General features: G+C 37.1%; 1 protein-coding gene across 3 annotated transcripts in view; it reads left to right on the top strand.

Annotated features, from left to right (window-relative positions):
- The window catches only part of CARMIL1 (capping protein regulator and myosin 1 linker 1), a 231,920-nt gene that overhangs the window by 169,211 nt on the left and 41,115 nt on the right, over window positions 1–21,594 (top strand). For 2 of the 3 annotated variants that reach the window (XM_063451656.1, XM_063451655.1), the window contains exons 27-30: window positions 2,460–2,635; window positions 8,927–9,014; window positions 13,028–13,177; window positions 17,787–17,804. In XM_063451656.1, coding sequence (XP_063307726.1) covers window positions 2,460–2,635; window positions 8,927–9,014; window positions 13,028–13,177; window positions 17,787–17,804 — 432 coding nt within the window. The remainder of the gene's footprint in view (window positions 1–2,459; window positions 2,636–8,926; window positions 9,015–13,027; window positions 13,178–17,786; window positions 17,805–21,594) is intronic. The other variant, XM_063451657.1, reaches the window with a different exon arrangement.

Genomic DNA, 21,594 nt, shown 5'->3' with positions numbered 1-21,594 from the left:
GGAAGAACCAACCACATCAAACAAAAACCAGTGGAGCGCTAAATATGTACACTTACCCTAAAATAAGGGAATAAAATGCAACATAATTTCTAAGGGAAAGAAATAGACAAAATATGGTGCAGTATGTCTTAAACAAATAGAGTGATATATTATCCGTATAAAGCACACTCACATGGTGCAGAGCCTTAGGGGGGACAGGCTCAAATCTCACGCGCAGAGGTATTTATAGATAATACCAAAACTTTTTCAGTGTAGAGATGTGGAATACTCAGGAATAAAAAGAAAGAAAAGACATATATAGTGTGTTATCTTCACTAAAACTGTAAATAAAATATAGCAGTCACTGCTCACCTTGTTGAGAGCCAAAATACTGGGCTCTCAGGATAATGCACCTTTAAGAGGGCACAATTCTTCTTTACAGCAGAGGATAATGATATGGGACTTAGATGTATATTTAACAAAATGTATTTAGCCAAAATATTTGTATATAAAAACAACAAATAAAAATACCACATGTATTAAGTCCCAAAAGTGAATGTTGCCGTCCAAAAAGCAGTCTGAGACGCGTTTCGCCTGAACCAAGAGGCTTTCTCAATCGGTATCCTCTTCTGTGCGCGTTGTGCAGGTTTTATATCTGGCGGTTCGTCTATGATTGGTCCCCTTGTGTGTCTTTAGTCCAATCATTTACCAGTCTAAGGGGGTGTCGGCCGGATCAGCTGTTTGCAGTTAGTTTTGTATACCCAGAAGTGACATATCGGAGAATCCGACGTCACTTCAGGTATTCCGATATCGCCATATTGTGTATTGGCATAACGCTAGCTGACAGTGCAACTTGCCAAGGCAATGGTTTATAACGTCCATCACAAAAAATATGGAAAGGAAACACAAAAAATAGTATTAGAAGTGCAATATATGGATGAAAAATTTAGTAACTCTTATAGAGAGGAAATAGTAACTATGGTAATAAGATAACAAATATTGCAAATAGTATTAACTATACTATAAACATAGTTGCACATAAATAGAGAGGGCTATATATTAAATAGCTGTAATTCCTAAACATTTCCTCTAATTTTGATTTGAATACCCTGAAATGAAAATTAATTTATTTTGGTAAACTAGAAGAATGGTGAGAGTTGTGGCAACTGACATTTAATGTGGATAAGTGCAAGATAATGCATCTTGGACGTACAGAACACTGGTGAGACCTCACTTGGAGTACTGTACACAGTACTGGAGACCATATCTTCAGAAGGATATTGATACCTTAGAAAGAGTTCAAAGAAGGGCTACTAAGCTGGTTCATGGATTGCAGGATAAAACTTACCAGGAAAGGTTAAAGGATCTTAACATGTATAGCTTGGAGGAAAGACGAGACAGGGGGGATATGATAGAAACATTTAAATACATAAAGGGAATCAACACAGTAAAGGAGGAAACTATATTTAAAAGAAGACAAACTACCACAACAAGAGGACATAGTCTTAAATTAGAGGGACAAAGGTTTAAAAATATTATCAGGAAGTATTACTGTACTGAGAGGGTAGTGGATGCATGGAATAGCCTTCCAGCTGAAGTGGTAGAGGTTAACACAGTAAAGGAGTTTAAGCATGCGTGGGATAGGCATAAGACTATCCTAACTATAAGATAAGGCCAGGGACTAATGAAAGTATTTAGAAAACCGGGCAGACTAGATGGGCTGAATGGTTCTTATCTGCCGTCACATTCTATGTTTCTATGTTTGGTTGTGTGTGTGTGTGTGGGGGGGGGGGGGGGGGGGGGCTTAAGTGCAGTCTTTCAGCTTTAAAGTTTTCATTTCAGGGTATTCACATCCAAATTAGAGGAAATGTTTAGGAATTACAGCTATTTAATATATAGCCCCCTCTTTTTCAAGGGACCAAAATTAATTTGCCAATTGACTTGAAAGCTGTTTCACCAAAGGTGTGGGCTATTCCTTCATTATTTATTCATCAATTAAGCAGGTAAAAGGTCTGGAGTTTGGAAGTTGTTGTTGTGAACCCACAACATGTGGTCAATAGAGCACTCAATGCAAGTAAAACAGGACATCATTCAGCTGTGAAAAAAATAAAGACATCAGAGAAATAGCAGGAACATTAGGAATGGCCAAATCAACAGTTTGCTACATTCTGAGTAATAAAGAACGCATTGGGGAGCTCTGCAACACAAAAAGGTGTAGACATAAGCAAATGAGGATTATGTTGTCCCATATTGACCTACAATGGCAATATGACAAGCCACCACTGCTTACAAAGTACTTCAAGTGTCACTTCTAATAGGACTCTTGTTTGTATAGGGATGGGATGCTCAAACCAACATACATCATATTTGGGAGATTATTACATGCATACATCTGTTTATAGGATGCTCGAACAACCTTCTTCAGGACTTGTACGTAACAGTGTGTATATATGTATTTATTTTTTTTCTCTCTCCCCAAGCATCTACTTGAATCCATGGTTGATGCAGCTGTGGACCTATGTCCAAACGTAATGAAAAAAGCACATATCCGTGAAGATCTGATCCAGGCCAGCACAGAAAAACTCTCCATTCCTCGCAATTTTGTTAAAAATGTTTTGTTGGAGCAGTCTGGAATTGACATTCTTAATAAAATAAGGTGAGGTTACACAAAAATAATCTAGATAACCTGGGTCAATTTAACCAAATATGTATGGCTAAAATGTATTACAGACAGTGTTGTATTTTGATTATTAAAAGGGGGGACAAAATACAAAAAAAAAAAAAAAGTATGCCTGAGTTCAGCACAACAAATACATTATTTGTTCACAACCTAGTTGAGTTGATATCAATGGTGCACAGTATTATTATTTTTTTACTTCTAAGACTCCTTAGTTTGCACTGTTGTACAAGTAGAAGCACTATTCCTTAGTGTGCCCTTCCATTGATCATTTATATGAAGTTTCAAACCCCATAACCAGTACAGCATGGATATTCCATCCCACTCTGACCCCATTTTAAGTAGTCAAACTTTTTTTTTTTAAACGGCCTGTCTTTTAACTATGCCTCCACTGCAGCTGACAAAGAGTCGTAAACTAGTTCTTCTGGACATTCCTTTTGTTCTTTTTTGCTAAGCCTAGGCTGAGAGCTCATTGGCTGAGAGAGCAGCGTTTTGTTAGCCTCTTGCACAAGATATTTCCATTTTCTTTGTTTCCTATTCTATCCTCCCTACTCTAGGGATCTTTGCCATATCTGTCTCTCTCCTACTCCTATTGTCCCTCCCAAACCGCATGGTGGTTGCATTGTCCCTCACCTATTGTCTTTCCTCTTCCAACTTTCCCTCCATGTACTTTTTTATGGATTTCTTTTTACTGGGTTCATTGCCAATACAACAAAAACAAGTCGTAAAGTGAAAAATTGTCGCCATTACCACGTACATTAAATAGATTTGACATGAAATTAAAAAAAGAGAGGGATGTTGTGTAGGGCTAGGTGATGAGAGGGAGGAATAGGGGCCGTGGGATGGGGGAATGGGAGAAAACAAATGTGGGAGGCGTTCAGGAAATTATGCATTCCGATCATAATTGCTCCATAGTTCCAAGGAGAAATCATATGTACATATTCAGTAGGATGTAGATGAGTCATCATAAATACATATATAAATGAAGTGTAAATTAGGTAGTGTGAGGTTGAAATTTGTATTTAGTGCTCCGATATACTTTAAGTTTTAACAGCAATGTTGTAGATGTATTGAGATTCAATAGAAGCTCTGTAGAGCAGTTATTTATGTTCCTAAGAGATTCAACTTTCAATATAGGAGGATCTGGGTTTTTCTGATGATGGGGAATTAATGCTTTAGCTTCACTGAGTAGGCATAGCTTAACCAAAATTTTGTTTTGGGCTATGGAGGTATATCTCCACAGAGAAGAGCGAGATTTTAAAGTGTTGTGTGTTATATTCTAAAAATGGGCAGTTCCATGTGTGCAATATTTCCCACCCAGGGAGTGGCATCTCCAGCAGGACCCCTCCACCACAGCATACGCATTTGTAGCAACGTTTGGGTGCATAAGTATTGGGTGCATATTTTGTCTGATTGAGACTGGCTGATGGTTAAAGAGAGTTGTGCCTATCAGTCTGCCATAAAGTGAGGAGGGTGGGAAAGCAAAAATGAGACACTACATCTAGTGAGACACTACATACAGAGTTTAGTTTAGGCAGATTTCTTAGAAAGGAGTGGGAGAGCATGAGAATGGAGTTGCTGTTCCAACCCATGTACTGTTTTTGTATCTCACAATCTTTCCTTTAGGCCTGTCCTCTTCATTTTGTTCGTATTCTATTGTTTTTCTTCGCCCTCTGGTATTGCTAGACTTTCTTTTTGCTTTATCAATCTGCCCAGTGCATTTAATACATTGGAGCTATCTTTGGGGAAAAAACAGGCAACCTGCGTGGTTCATTTATTGAGATTTACATTGACACTCATGCCCGTGTTTGCATCATTGCTGAGCTCTCATTAAAATACTGCAGTGCGAATACATTTTATTTATGTATTATAATTCTTGTGTGTTATTTACAGTCTTTCCTGTTTTGCAAATTTAGTCTTCTAGTTCAACTAATTTGATTTCAGAATCTGGAAAGAGCTGCATATTTTTCACACATGCTAAATGGCCTCTGTTTAGAATTGAGTTTCATGTAGGTCAGTATGTGGCAGGTAATTTCTTGTTGCGGTCACAAGATGTAATATACACTAGGAAGTACAGATGCCTGTGATTTTCTATGGATTGCTGCCAATGTTCAACATTTCTAATAAAAGTGACTTTTTACATACAAAATATTTTGAAGACCTATTCCCCGGGCTCTTTCTAGTTGAAGGAATTGTCTACAATATGTCCTAAATGTGCTCTGTGTTTTCAAAGGTATCAAATGCAGCTAAAATGTTGGGGGGTGGTAAGGGGGGAGAGGGGTAGAGGGGGAGACCATGTGTTCTTATTTTATTTAAAAGAAAATATAATGCATATTGTAAACATATGGGTGTTCTGAAGGTTTCTGTTAAGAATTGACTAATAGTTGTTTTGTGGTGTTGACTCCTCTTTGTCTAGTTCAGAAACTGAAATCTTGAGAGATTCAAGAAGAAATTGTTGAACAAACACTTTTTTCCCTCTTTGTTCCATGTGTATGGGACATTCTGATTTAGAGGCAAGAGCATTTTGCAGGGTTCTGCATCTGAATTTCTGCAGATGTCTTTGCATAATTTTGTGAATTTTGTCCTTTTTATACTTAAAGGACCACTCTAGGCACCCAGACCACGTCAGCTTAATGAAGTGGTCTGGGTGCCAGGTCCTTCTAGGGTTAATCCATTTTTTCATAAACATAGCAGTTTCAGAGAAACTGCTATGTTTGTGAATGGGTTAAGCCTTCCCCTATTTCCTCTAGTGGCTGTCTCACTGACAGCCGCTAGAGGCGCTTGCGTGATTCTCACTGTGAAAATCACAGTGAGAGCATGCAAGCGTCCATAGGAAAGCATTATGAATGCTTTCCTATGTGACCGGCTGAATGCGAGCGCAGCTCTTGCCGCGCGTGCGCATTCAGCCGATGGGGAGGAGGATCGGAGGAGAAGAGCTCTCCGCCCACCGCTGGAAAAAGGTAAGTTTTTACCCCTTTCCAGAGCCGGGCGGGAGGGGGTCCCTGACGGTGGGGGCACCCTCAGGGCAATCTAATGCCAGGAAAACGAGTATGTTTTCCTGGCACTAGAGTGGTCCTTAAAGGGACACTATAGGCATCAAAGCAACTTTAGCTTGATGAAGCAGTTTTGGTGTTTAGGTCATGCACCTGCAGTCCAACTGCTCAATTTTCTGCCATTTAGAAGTTAAATGACTTTGTTTATGCAGCCCTAGTCACACCTCACTGCGTGTTGCTTACACATGCTTAGGTAGTTCATGTAAATTTAGGTCTAATCTTTAAACTTCCTTTATTGCACAGTCTGTTTACTTTAGAATTTCCTATCTCCTGCTCTGTTAATAGACTTCTAGACCCTGCAGGAGCCTCTTGTGTATCATTAAATGTCATTTTACAGAATAGGAGATGGAAACATATAAAGTAAGTTAAAATCTGATTGAAAATGAAACCATTTTATTCATGCAGGCTGTGTAAATTTCAACCAGGGGAGGTGTGGCTAGGGCTGAATGGACAGAAATAAAAGTGATTTAACTCCTAAATAGCAAAGAACTCAGCAGTAACATCAACTATACACCCAAACTGCTTCATAAAGCTAAAATAGTTTTGATGGCTATCGTATTCCTGACTTTCATAAGAAGTTACAATTTTTGCGATAGTTAATTAATAGTACAACATACTTATCAGAGTAAGTTAAATTAACAATATCATCTACATTAATTTGCTTCTGCTTGGATAGAAAAGTGCCTTATAAAAAATAAATTAAAAAATAAATAAAGAAGCTTTGTAGTTCTAAAACATCTAGGGATCTGTATAGAAATGCAACTACAACTCACATGATGCTATCGCATGCCTTTAGAACGACAAAGCAACTGTAGTTTTAAAACATCTGGGTATCTACGTTTTGGGCACCCCTGCCTTAGTGTATTTATTTTGGCAATACCATCTAACTATTTTATTTTATGAATGAGAAAAACATGACTTTCAAGTGCTCCTCAATATATTTAGCCTTATACCTCTCAAACAAATCGTCATTTCAGTGGGATAGTCCCAACTGAGAACAGTGTGGCTAATGTTCTGCTTCCCCCAACAGGAGTCCTGTTTCTCTTAGACACCCGGGGACAAATAATATAATTTTATAGTTAGCTGGCAAAGTGCAGGCCAGTCCATTGGAAGTTGAGCAACAGATAGCCATGCTTCCTTACAGATTATTAAAATATATCACATTGAGAATTATACAGCAAGTGCCCTGTGGCATACAAACTGTTAAAAGCTGCTCCATAACTTACAATGTGTGGGCAGCTGCTTTTTATGGTATGAGCTATTCATTGTTTAAAATAAGTATCAGTGCATATGGAAATGATGATGCTTTTTTTAGCTAGAATCATCTTTTTTTTTCTCCCGGCTATTCCATGAACAGTGGTTATGAATATTTCATGTTTTTTTAAGCGTCACATGAGGAATAATAGGATACTGCGTCACTGACTGCCTTCTATGATTACAGGGCCTTTATGGATGTTTTGATGTGAAAACCTTTGACCAGGAAATAAATTCTCATATTTAGTATTAAGCAATCTTACTAGTTTAACAAAACAAATGTAGCATTTTGCAGGTTTTGCTTCCTGTTAACTTTCGCATCATAGTTTATTCACCCTGAGGCCATATGAAGTACAGAATGTGCCATCCTGAATATTTTAACCCATATTTTATCTACCAAAAAAAGGGTGAAATATAAATTATGGCTACTTGTACAAATTGTTGCTTCAGAGAACACTCCAGAAACTATAACCATTACAGTGGACTGTAGTAAGCACTAACACATTGGCCGAGAGCATCAGCTGATTGCTTTCAGCCAATGAGACCTGCACCACTGGGCTTTTGCTCAGACAGAGAGCTTTGGGCACTAATATAGGCTTTCGTGGAGGCAGGCTAAATGTACAAAGTTAAGAAGAAACCTGAAAAGCATTTTAAGTATGTCAATACACTTATTCATGGTACAATGCACTTTTAGACAAGGAAGCTAAATTAAAAACCTGCAGATATTTGCTTTTTGCTCTTTTCCATTTTTTAATTGTTAACTTTGTAATTCTCTATGTGGCCATTATACCCTGAAAACATCTTCCTTGTCTGCTTTGCTTACTTGCCCACACATGGTTAGTATGTCCTTTATGCCCCCATAAGTACGTTTAGTACACCCCTTTCTCTGGATTATTCTCCTGACGCCTTCTCATTTTTTAAAATTGATTAATTTTTGCTTGGTGCACCCGCATCATCTCCACAGATCTCCTATTTCTTGTGCATTTGCAACACTAAGCTAAATTTGAACACTAAATAAATTGGAACCATTTGTTGTCACATGCTCTGCATGTAAAACTTTTGTTCATTTGACTTGGTGGACTCCAGTCACTATGGTGTTTGCAACAGTTGCACTTTGTGTCAGGTAGCCTAATGCACTATTGTCCAGTACACTGTTAAAATGTAACCTTGGCTCTGGTCAAGTCCTGTACAGCATTAAAGTATGAGTATAATGTGTTCAAGATTATTTTAGGTTAGGACAATTTAAATGAGGAAAGCACTTAGTATTGAGAGGTATACACAGACTCTGATTCTATAAAATAAGTTATAATGTGGCACAGTAGTAAATCAAGACATGCTGAAATTCCTCAGAACCCTTTTTCAGTTATTTGCGTGCCCTCAAAGACAGGAAGATCCTATCTTCCTTACTATTCTAAACCGTTAATGATAAACCAAAGGTACTCTCTCTTTGGGTAGAGTGAGCTCCTATTGAGCGGGGGTACTGACATTCCATCTGTGGATAAAGAGGAAGGAATGTGGGATGAAAAAGAGTGGGAATGTGGAGGAACCTGAAGTGAGCCATATAGACAAGGAAAAATACAAAGCAAGATGGGAGAAAAGGGTGACAAAACATTTTCATAGTGTTTATTGATCAGTGCATGCTAAAAAAAATAATGGGTTTATGACCTACCTAATCAAGAGAAGTCTTTTTTTTTTTTTTTTTTTGACTGATTACGTTACTCTGTTATCTTTTAAAATGATTGTCACAAACACACACACACACACACACACTTGTAATGCACTATGTACATTATCGCTTTGCATAATTCAACATATCAATACATAGACCTCTTTTTCCACCACAATAATGGAAAACTTTTCATAAATGGAAAGAATGATTGAACAAGTAACACATGTATTGCTTGTTAATGTGAACTAATGCAAAATTAAAGCGATTTTTCTTTCTTGTATATTTCCTGAATAGTGAAGTCAAACTGACAGTAGCCTCTTTCCTTTCTGATCGCATTGTCGATGAAATCTTAGATGCACTCTCAATCAGCCATCACAAACTGGTAAGTAAGCAAACTCTTTAGGACATGCATTGCAGAGATATTCTGTATTTTGAACTCAATACATGGCCAGTTGGAGAAATGATACCTTGAATTCAGATGTTATGATGCATACCTCATTCTTAACATGTTTAGTGAAATAGTGTATAGTCTTAATTAGGGGATGTATCAGCATTTTAGCGATCTGTTCCTATACAAGTATTAGATATTTTATAGTATCTATGGAAACAGCTGGGAGGTAAAGAGTGGAAATTAAAATGAGGATGATATAAAAGTCAGCAAAAAGTGCATGTTTTTCCATAATATAATTGTTTGGCAGACTGTATATTGAAGGTGACCTACAGACAACTCATCATAATCAACATTTCTGGGATATAGCACGTTCTGTCATTCTTAATGTAAGATCCTGCTGAAATGTATAACTTGTGCCACAATTTGACAAATAACAGAAATTGGGAAAAGTGATCTATTGCAAAATCACTACAAGTCACTGGCAAAAGATGTATTCTTTCCACATATTCTACTGACTACTGTCCCATCCAATGTGCAGTGCACCACCATGACCACACACAAATTTAACTTGAGTCAGAGCAAGTTAGGTACGTGTTAGTGAAAGCAGTTACTTACTGTCAAGTGCCCTCTAGAATAAACACCTCTAGTATACTACCAGCAATTTCCAAAGTCTATCCTGTTGCAATTAAACTACCTGGGTATCCTATGCTTTAGTGATCTAAGAAAGAATTACATATATGTGCTTACTTGAGGTATTTTTGGCGACTTTTGTATTGATGTGATTCAGATGAGGCATGAGACAATGGCAGGAGACTGGCGATGGGACGTATTCTGGTGTGTGGGAGTCTGACAGAATGGCGTGTGCTATTGCTTGGGAGTTTGGCAGAACGGCATGTATTGTTATGTGGGCGTCGTGATACAAGAAATACTACTGTTTGGGCGTAATGTCAGGGCATTAAATTATAACATGTAAATAAACTATGACGCCATTAACTTAATACGGGTTAATATGATATTATATATTAATAATTATATTTGCATTCTATTCTTATTAACAACTTTAAGCTATTATTTTTCCCAGAGCTTTTCTAGCCAATCTGAAGCTTTATTGGCCCTCGGACCTTGTGACCCATATGAACCACATAGTCTTAAGTCACAGGCCTAGTAAAAAGCCACAAACTGTTTTAACTTTACCTAAAAACAAACCAATAATATGTGAAATCTCACATATTCCATTCCTGGAAATAATTATATAGAAATATGTTCATTTTATTATTTCATTTAATCTAATCAAAGTTTCTCATTTACAGAAATAAGCGCAAAAGTTATGATTTTAAAGGGTTATAAATCACAAAACACCCCCATTTTGCTTTAAAATAATCCTTTTTATATTGCCTTGTGAGAGTCTGGTGGGCATGCGTGTGTTATATGGTGTGGGACTGACAGTAGTGTAGTAATATGTGATAAAAGCAAACTGCAAGGTCTGTAGCATGCACTGTTTTGTGACGGTGGCGCATCAGGTATTGTTGGTAAATGATAGTGGAACCATGTGTTATTTAGGATTTGCGATATTGTGAGTATGATAGAGATTTTCTGACTTGAGATAATAATAATGGTAAATTGACAGTATAGTGTCTAGTTTTGCACTGACGTAATTCAGTAGATAAATTAATATTGTGAAGGGAACAAAACCACGATCCTTCAGAAAGTACAGTTGTGTGGTTAATTTATTGTTTTGTGTGTATTTATGTATTTTACAATGTCTCTGCGCCAGGCTGGATAATGGTTCACTGCAGCACGTGGCTAATGAGCCGGAGATGGTGCATTGCTGTCATGGAACATATGTGTATTGCTGAACAATGATGAGAGCTCATCATTATCATACAGTAGGTGATGCCTGGTATGAGAGAAGTGCAGGACACTACACAACCTTAGGAATAAATGTGACCCACAGTACAACAAGGTAAACCCATTAAAAAGGCAAATATCAGGCATGGTGTCAAGTAAAGAATGTATCCAAAGTGTAATATTGACATCAATTACAGGAGCAGGTAGATCAGACAAATCAAATGATAAACACTCAACATGGTCCTACTTTAAATACAATTAATGAAATCCATGCATGTTGAAGTTCTCCATATTTATGTATATTGTAGTTTGAATAAAGAACTTGAAAAGGTTCTCACCCAAGTACTTACTGAAAGAGTCAAGTGTAGGATAACTGTATAGCACACAGGGGAAAGTGAAAATAGTGCAGGGCGCCACGGGCACAAAATATGTGGGGGTTATAGTTACCAACAATGTTGAGTTAAGGACCAGACTCGCATATAAAATATAAACAAACAAAATCATAGTGCCAACTTTAATATACACAAAAATGTAACAAGAAAGTGGGAACACTCACAAAAGTAGAGGCACAATTGAAATAAATCAATATGTGCACAAGCCTCTACTTTTTATGAGTGTTCCCACTATTGATTTATTTCAATTGTGCCTCTACCTTTGTGAGTGTTCCCACTTTCTTTTTATATTTTTGTGTATATTAAAGTTGGCTGAATTTGCATTAGTAAAAAACTTTTAATTGGCTCAAGTACGTCAGTGAAAACCATTCAGAGAAAGCCATGTTTGTTTTTTTGTCTTCACATAGGGATAATTAATGTGTTCAAGGCCCCTATCTAACCCCTGAACCATAAGCACCCCCCTCACCATCTAGGATCACCTTATGCTTACCGTAATCCTGCTCTCTGTGCACACAGGACGAGAGCTTTCCGTTACAAGCCAAATTTAACATTGTATAGAGCATTTAGTCATTAAGCCATTAAAGTGTGATTTTTATTTTTTTTATTTTTATATTACAACTAAAAGAAAAGCCTTACAGAGAAACATAAAGATGTATAGCAGTAAATGGAGTTGTGGCAAAATTCATAAAGATATTGATTACAGGTCATTGTAACCTCCTTGATCATTTCAGATGACGTTATGTGTTAATAGCCATTTGTGTTAGAGATTTTGCTTGTTTCAGCATTTTACAGGAACAGTATAAAAGTCTCTTTCATTGCAGTAAAATGGTATGCCTCCCTTTGGCTTGTCTTTCTGAGCCAGGGTTTTATACGTTGAGGCAAGGCGGGTGGTACCACAGGGACATTGTACTTTGTCACTCTGTAATGATTCATCTTAAGCAAGTCATACCCAGGCTCCAATGCTCTTAGACAGGAGGTCCTAGGGGAGCAGTGTCTGTGCCTGTCTCAGAGCACACATATGATAAACTTTTATCTAATGCTGTGCTTTCTGTAAAGGCAATCATAATACAGGAATTGCAGAGTAAGGCAACAATAATTATTCACATTTATTCATTTAAACTTGGAATGTGGAATTCCCTTGACAATTACTGGCTTATTAACAAAAAAAAAAAAAAAGCATGCTTTGTTTTATTTTATTTTTACGAATTGTTAAACAAGATATAAACTGTTTTTGCTTATATTGGAAATTACACTATACATTTTAGTGGACAGTTCTGTTTAAAAGAAACTCTTTTACAGAAAAAAAAAAAAAAAAAAAACATGGATGGATTTGTACATTCTGGTTAGAAACATAACTTGTAGCCCAAATCATTAACACCCTGCATTTGTTTAATTATTTTTAGTTAAGTTATTGTACATGGTGTTTTCACAAAACAGATTTAAATTTTCCATTGAATAATACAAATAAATAGCAGCCACTTTAATATGTTTAGTTCTTACTGTAATAATACTTTTGCCTTCCTTGTGCTGAGATTATTATGATATTCCTGGCTCAGATAAACCAATCCATTACTTTATGTCAACTAGTAATCTGTAGTGTCAATAATCAATAGGAAGGCATTCTCATCATGGCCTTCTGTTAGAAAGTTACCATATGCTACTAATGTATTGTGTGCCACTATGTGACATCCCTTAAAGAAATGTGTCCAGTAGAGAGCATGTGTCTGAAATGCCTGAAGAATTTGTATTCCTACATGTTTTTAGGCAGATCATTTAACTAAGCGTGGAAAGCCTCTTCAACACCAAGAGTCCTTGGAGATTGAGACCATTGAAGAGAAGTCTACTAAAAGAACCACCATCACAATCGAGGACCTAACTGAGATGGAGCGTTTAGAAGATTTAGACACCTGCATGGTGAGTGACATGGGTAGTTATTTTCATTATCCTCACTGGTGGAAGAAAGCGAGGTGCGAGAGGTGGTCCTGGTGTACGTTATCACTGGCACAGATATTCTAAAGATTGTGAATGGTAACAAAAAACAACTTTGTTAAGAATGTTTATCTAAAAAAGAGTTTAATGCACACAATATTTAGAGTTTTGCATGTCAGGTACTAAAGAAAAAATGTTTTATAAAACGTGTGTTTATAAATTAAAAAAAAAAAATATGTATGTTATTTTTTTTTGTTTAAAATAATACACACAATAAAATGTGGTGAAATGCCACATATTGTTGGCAGTTTACATTAAACGTATTGTAGATTACTTGGTGTGTTATTTACACTTTTTTACAGCTTTTTATGTCTCTGGAAGCAGTTGAGGAATTGAGTTATATAGCATATAGTAAAGGTGATTCTCATAGTAGAGTATTCTCTAAACAGATATAAGGGAGATCGATGGTGAGTATGTCAGCAGTATGTTTAAGTGGACCCCATGGACCTCCCTTTAAATTATATAGTTGGCAACATCTCATTAAAAAGCATGTTTTTGTTTTTTGTTGCTATGATCTTTCTATGTTATGTGTTTTATGTTAAGAAACTGAATGTTTTATTGCCTTTATATGTGTAAGTTGAAGATATATCTACAGTGAATTAATGTTGTATAACTTGGTCTCTGAAGTTGGTAAACCTAAACCAGATTAGTGAGGATGCACTGGTAGTTGAAGTGACAGCCCGGCCCGACGCCGGCCCGGCACTTGTGTTTATGTTGGCTGATTCTCTTTTGAATACCTTAGACCACTTTTTAGAATAGAACACTTTGATACATCTCATATCTCCCAAGTGTTCCTATTTATGAGGGACAATCCATACTTTAGACTCAAATCTCTCTGTCCTTCTCTATCCCAATGTCCCTCCTTTCTAGGTGCTCCATATTGTTGGTGTGTCTGAGTGTATAACAGAAAAATAAGAACAGCACCTACCAACCATACAAGGGTGTATAACAGAGTTTTACAGTAATATGTATTTCAACTACAAAAAAGGGGTTTAGAAATTAGTATGTGTAAATAAGATCCATTGTTCTCTAAATTACATTTGAGTTGCATAAGTCATTATTAAGTCACCTAAAATTTCTCAGTACAGCCTCGCCCTGGCAACACAACCCACTGAAACCACTAAAATCAAAATGTCCCTCCTTGTCTATTTGGAATGTTGGGAGGTATGAAATATCCTCCCAAATGTCCTGCAGAGCCCCATCCAAGCACTTGTCAGTTGTGTTGATAGGGTTCCACGATTAGTAGTGCACTTTGCTAAATTACTGTTATAATTTCTGTGTCAATATCCCACTGTTTTGTACCTTATTTACAAAATGTCTTTGCTGATGAAATCGGTTATGTCTAAAGATGTTATTATCCTCAGTAAAACAGTCATGTACGTAATTTCCTGAAATGTAAATTATGTGACTATATTTCCTTATTCTTCTCTATTTAACATAAATTAGTTATTTTCACTTTTATTTTTACTTAAAGTTGGAATCCCCCCATCTGTTATGTGACACCAAGTTATTTTGTACATAATTCTTGTATAAAACAAGATCTATAACTTATTTCTAAGACCTCTTAGCAGGTTGAAACGTTGCTGCTCCTTTTTTTTGTTCTATTAAAATTGCCTGCGGCTTGAACACCTTGAGTAGAGAATTTCTTGTGTTACCACTTAATATATGACACTTATGCAAATATATACTATATTAAATTTTTTTTTTTTCAAATTTCATTATTTTATGTCATGATGTGGATGTGAAATATACTCATTTCCCCCAGTTTTTTCTTTAACAAATATCTCTTTATTATGTCAATATACATACACCATACTGTTTATACATTATTGATTGTTGAAATGTTGACATGTACAATTCCCTATTATTATTATATTAAAATATAAAAAAAAAAATTGAAAGAGAATTGTAGATTTAGAAATGACACATCATAGAGCTAGGTCCACATTGATTAAAGCGGATGTTGGAGAACATTTCAAGTAATACTAGGAAATTGAAATGTAGTTGAAATATGTATCCATATATTTTGCCACTCTTTGATAGGAAACATTTAAAGGGAAACTCCAGTGCCAGGAAAACCTCCCACTCCCCGGTTACTGAAGGGGTGAAAACCCCTTCAGTCACTTACCTGAGGCAGCGGCGATGTCCCTCGTCGCTGCCTCCTCCTCCGCGCCGCTCCTCCTTCTGATCCCGCCACCGGCCGAGGAGACCTAATGCGCACTAGAGGTGGAGTTAACCCTGCAATGTAATTATTGCAGTTTATAAAAAAAACTGCAATAATTACAGTTGCAGGGTTAGGAGTAGTGGGAGTTGGCACCCAGACCCCCCAATGGGCAGAAGTGGTCTGGGTGCCTGGAGTGTCCCTTTAACCATTGGGCTTTGTGCATTTCATTGAGTTAGAATTCTTGTGTTTTTACCACTTCTAACTGAACCACATACGTTGAACCAGAAATGTTATTGTTGTGGGATTAAATGTAAATTTCTTTCACACATTGGTCTTGAATTAATATTGTTGGATAAGCATTTCAAATGATTTTATGTTTTTGGATAAAGTTTTCAAATGATTTGCTATTATGAAAAATATTTAAATTGTGTAATATATATTTCAAGAAAATAATTATTGTGTGTGTATGTGTGTATATATAATGAAAAAAAGCCTTGCACTCCCAACTTACAGTTATTTGACCCGGTGCTTGATTGCACTAAATGTATGACAGAAAAAAATCAGCACTCCCAGGTAGCTTTCTTAGGAACTTCTTTTACTAAAAAGTGTAACAGTCAACGTTTCAGTTCCATTCAGGAACTTTCAGGACAACCAGGACAACTTCCTGATGAAGGTTCCTGAATGGAACTGAAACGGTGACTGTTACACTTTTTAGTAAAAGAAGTTCCTAAGAAAGCTACCTGGGAGTGCTGATTTTTTTTTTATATATAATATATAGAATGCCAAATAATAGCTGCTCACCGGTCTTGTTAAAATCCAAAAGTTTTATTCAATCATATTTAAAATCTGTGACCAACGTTTCAGTCCCCGCTTGGGACTTTCCTCAGGGTCAGACAAAAAATGATAGGACAACCTTTTTTGTCTGACCCTGAGGAAAGTCCCGAGCGGGGACTGAAACGTTGGTCACAGATTTTAAATATGATTGAATAAAACTTTTGGATTTTAACAAGACCGGTGAGCAGCTATTATTTGGCATTCTATGTATCTTTGGAGTCCAGGCTTTGGCACCCGGCACATAAGGAACATTAAAGCGTGAGTGCATGGGATCTTTTTCTATTTTATATATATATATATATATATATATATATATATATATATATATATATATATATATATATATATATATATATATATATATATATATATATATATATATATATATATATATACACACTTTTTGTAATATTCTCAAAAAAATGTTTTTAAATTTTATCCGAATAAAATAATAATAATAATTTGAAATGCTTATCTAACAGTAACTATTTTAATTCACACTCAAGTCACCTAATTTACTGTGTATTTCTTACGCAGTTTGATATAAAACCGCTTCATTTTCCAGGTTATTTCTAGGCTACATAAGAACAGCATGCTTTCTGAGATTGTCTAATTTGCATCTGTTGGCATTTTGACACCAACCATATGACCTACAGTGGTGAGAAAGATGCTGAGACAAAACAATGTCAGTGATTTATTTAATTACCGTAACATAGTGCATAGTAGCAACCCATCTAAACTTTTTTAAATAAATAAATGGTATGATGATCAAAGAGATTAAAATCAAGAAAACCTTTAGGTGTCTATGGTTGCCCCAGCTGTCAGTCTGAGGAGCATTACATGAGGAGAATTTGTGGATAAATACACTAATTGGGTTTAAGCTAATAAATAAGCACTTATTCCAGTGACATGCTAGATTCTCTACCATGCATGGCTATATACAATATACTCTTATCGTATCCTTACAAGATATTGCTCTTTCTTTAGAGAACGTAAAAATAAATGGTTTTTTTTTTTGTTTGTTTTTTAACCCCTTAAGGACACATGACATGTGTGACATGTCATGATTCCCTTGTATTCCAGAAGTTTGGTCCTTAAGGGGTTAAACCAGCAAATTAAAAAAAAAAAAAAAAGTATATTGTTTAAAATTATAATTTTGTTGGCGACTTGACTCAGGCAATCTATAGTTTTAGTTGATCGCTGGTCCATTTTGAAAGCTACTTCACTCAGACGAAAATCGTTCGTTAGTATCTGTAGATCTGCTTATTAAAAGTGAATGCGATTTGCAATGTATACGCTACACTTTTGTTCCCTAAAAATACTTTATTTGATGATTTAGGATTCAACAGCAGTTTGAATGGATAGTATGTGTGGACTTTCCTTATTTTATTTTATCTAATCTGTCTTTGCTTGTTTTTCTCTTTGTCTTGTTTATGCGGCATCATTTCTTTGCTTGTGCTTATTAGAAATGTTTTGCACCTTTTTTCTTTTTTCTTTTTTATTCACTTCCTCTCTCTTTCCTTTTGCTGCTTGGAGACTCTCTGCTGTAGAAGTGTAAGTACTCTAGCTTTCCTATTCTCTGCTCTCTATTTAATCATTTAGCTGTATTCTTTCTGTGCATGCTGGATTTATATGTTGTGTCTATGTTCATTGATATCATTTGGGGTCACTGTTGCTGAACATTTTATAGAGATAATGCAGTTAAAACGCAATGAATAAAACCTACTCACCTCTGATTTTTTATTTTTATTTTATTTAACCCCTTATGGACCAAACTTCTGGAATAAAAGGGAATCATGACATGTCACACATGTCATGTGTCCTTAAGGGGTTAATGCAATCACCAAGGTCTGCAGTGACTAGGATGTGACTTTTTCTTAGCCAGTCCCAAAATTGATTGAAAAAGCTACTAAATCTCTTAGGAAATGCAGGTACCCTGCTGTTGTGCAAGCTCACTCATAAGCGCTATGAAAGAGCCTGTATGAGTCACTTAGCAGTTTCCTATGTGTGCACAAGTAGAGCCTTCTCATATTGTACAAGCAATGCTTTCCCTTTGACCTCATAGAGATGTGAAATGGCACAGCTATAATTAGGGTCACCAGATGCAACTTGTTTTCAGGGACACATAATTTTTCTCATATTTATGAAAACGCACGAAAAGGGTTGCCCTGCAGTATGTGTAATGCATATTCTGCAGGATTCTTGATTGCCTAATTACTTAATCTTTTATACACCTTTGAAATTCTACATACTACCATTTTCATGTGCTGCCCGTCAGTATCTACATGTGATATGTGTCCCTGAAAACATGGTTGAAAAACCCCAACTATAATAATATGGATACAGATACCTATTTGTACGATAACCTATGCAGGGAGAAAAGGCCCACGTTATGTAAATGTGCTTTATGTATTAATTATATTTTTAAGTGTTCTTGCATAGCAAGACCACTTACTGTTATCTCACATATATATTATTATTCTTATTATAGCCAAATTTACCACCCTAACTCCTCCCACAGTTTTTACACTACATAGACATTAATATACCGAAACGTGTGGATTGTTCCCGATTGGTGTGCTATTACTCGAAATATCGTCATTCTCGTGGCGAAATTGGTCCCATAGGAATGAATGGCAAAATGTTCAAAACTAGAGTGGGAGCTGGCAAAAGCTGAAAAATCAGGACATGATTTCTAAACTGCCACCACTCCCTCATTTTCAAGCCCACCTACACAAATCTTATAGCAAAACGTTCAGTTATCCCTCCTGCCACTAAAAATGTCCACGGCTAATCCATAGTCCTGATAGTTTTCACAATATGACCATTTGTTTGCAACTCACGCCGTCCATTGACATTCATTGAAACTCCACTCTGCAAAGCTCACATTTGAAGGGCAATTTCTAAACTGCGACTGTGCCTTCATTTGTAATACTTCAGAGACATACTATACATCAAATGTAGGCCTGGGTCTTGTGATTCTCACAATATAAAGCTCTTCGATGTAGGATTTATAGTTTTTAAAATACGACCGTTTGAAGATGGCAACCACAAAAATACTCTGACCTGTGCCAGGCTGCAGCAGCAAGTGATGTCATAGACATGGCCTTTTGTACACCTGCTAATGTTTTTATAAATGTATGTTTTAATTTAACTGTGAAGCACTTTGGGCAACAACGTTGCAATTAAATGTGCTATATAAATAAATAATAGTTACTCCGCCCACTCCAGTTGTAGACTACTGGTGGAGGCAAGAACACTTCACGCAATTTCCCCAGAAATTGTAGCTTTTCTAGTTTCTATTGTCTTACAAGAAGGTGTCATACCTCCCTTCTTATTTCAATTTATGTATTTCACCATGTAATAAAATGTTTGCATAACAATTTCTCCCTCACCCATGGTAAACCATGTGATTGTCAAATTATGTTTTAATCTCTTTTGATAGGGCTGGATTTTGCAATGTAGATAACTTGGGCATCTCTGCTACATAAGGTCGGCTTTTTAGAGAAGTGACATCACACATGTTGATGTGGCAGTATTCCAATTCTTATTGTTTGTACCATTTCACAAACTACCAACGTTGGTAGAGTAGATATATAAAAATACCCCTGGAGTAGCCTTCCCACAACTTTAATCTAAAAAAAGTTGTCACGTCTTGCTGTTAATTATGATAACCGCCACTTATATAGTGCCAACAGATTCCGTAGCGTTTTGCAATATTAGGGGGGGGGGGGATTTAACTATAAATAAGGACAATTACAAGAAAACTTACAGGAACGATAGGTTGAAGAGGACCCTGCTCAAATGAGTTTACAGTCTATGGGAGGTGGGGTATAAAACACATTAGGACAAGAAATAGCAATCATATTAGGTGGGAGTGAAGCAGAGCTGGAGGAGAGAGTAGAGTGCTTCCCTTTAGGAGAGAGCAAGAGACGGGTATGTGAGGTAGAGGTTAGTATGGGAGGCCATATGCTTTCCTTAAGAGATGGGTTTTAAGGCACGTGTTACATGAGAGTCTGATGGAGGTATGCAGGCTATTCCATAGCAAGGTAGCGGCCCGCAAGAAGTCCTGCAAGCGTGAGTTGGCCATACAGGTGTGAGCAACAGACAGGAGAAGGTCACGGGCAGAGTGGAGAGACCGAGAAGGGGCATACCTATGGATCTGTGAAGAGATATGAGGGGCTAGAATTGTTCAGTGCTTTATATGTATGGGTTAGCACTTTGAATGGACTCCTATAGGATACAGAAAGCCAATGTAAGGACTGACAGAGGGGTGAGGTGTGAGAGGACCGACTAGAGAGGAAAATCAGTCTGGCGGCATTATTCATTACAGACTGTAGAGGGGTAATATGGCTTTTGGGAAAACCAATCAGGAGAGAGTTACAATAATCCATGCAGGGAATTACTAGAGCATGAACAAGCTCCTTGGTAGCATCTTGCGTAAGAAAGGGCCGGATCCGGGCTATTTTTTTATGATGGAACCTACAGAATTTGGCAACATACTGGATGTGAGGCTCAAAGGTGAGGCCAGAATCAATTATGAAGCCAAGACAGCACGCTTGCAAGGATGGACTTATGTTGATACCACTAACTTGAACGGAGAGCGAAAGAGGAGGATCATTATTAGGAGGAGGAAAGTCAAGGAGCTCGGTTTTAGAGAGATTGAGTTTCAGAAAGCGGGAGGACATCCAGTCAGAGACGGAAGAAAGACAACCAGTGACACGTTTCAGGACGGCAGGGCAGAGGTCCAGGGAGGAGACATATATCTGTGTGTCATCAGCGTACAGGTGGTAGTAGAATCCAAAATAGGTAATAAGTTTGCCAAGAGAGGCAGTATAAAGAGAAAATAGAAGGGGATCAAGGACAGAGCCTTGGGGGACTCCAACCGAGACAAGACGAGGGGAGGAGCTATCATTAGAAAAGGAGACACTGAATGAGCGTTGGGAGAGATAAGAGGATAACCACGAGAGTCACAGAGACAGAGTGATTGAAGAGTTTGAAGAAGGAGAGCATGATCAACGGTGTCAAAGGCAGCAGAGAGGTCAAGAAGAATTAGTATGGAGTAGTGGCCTTTGGATTTAATTGTGATTAGGTCGTTAGTAACTTTGATAAAAGCAGTCTCAGTAGAGTGGAGAGGATGGAAGCCAGATTGAAGAGGGTCAAAGAAAGAGTTGGAATTGAGGAAGTGAGACACATGGGCAAAGACAAGTCTTTCCAGAAACTTTGAGGAAAAAGGGAGCAGGGATATGGGATGATAGTTAGAGGGGGAGGACGGGTCAAGATAGTTTTTTTTTTGGGGGGGGGGGGGGGGGGTTTCAGGATAGGTACTACATTGGCATGTTTA

This window comes from Pelobates fuscus, chromosome 4 (genome assembly GCF_036172605.1).
Source record: "Pelobates fuscus isolate aPelFus1 chromosome 4, aPelFus1.pri, whole genome shotgun sequence".
Classification (NCBI taxonomy): domain Eukaryota; kingdom Metazoa; phylum Chordata; class Amphibia; order Anura; family Pelobatidae; genus Pelobates; species Pelobates fuscus.
Note: the sequence above shows the minus strand (reverse complement) of the source record. Positions and strands in the feature narration are given on the sequence as shown.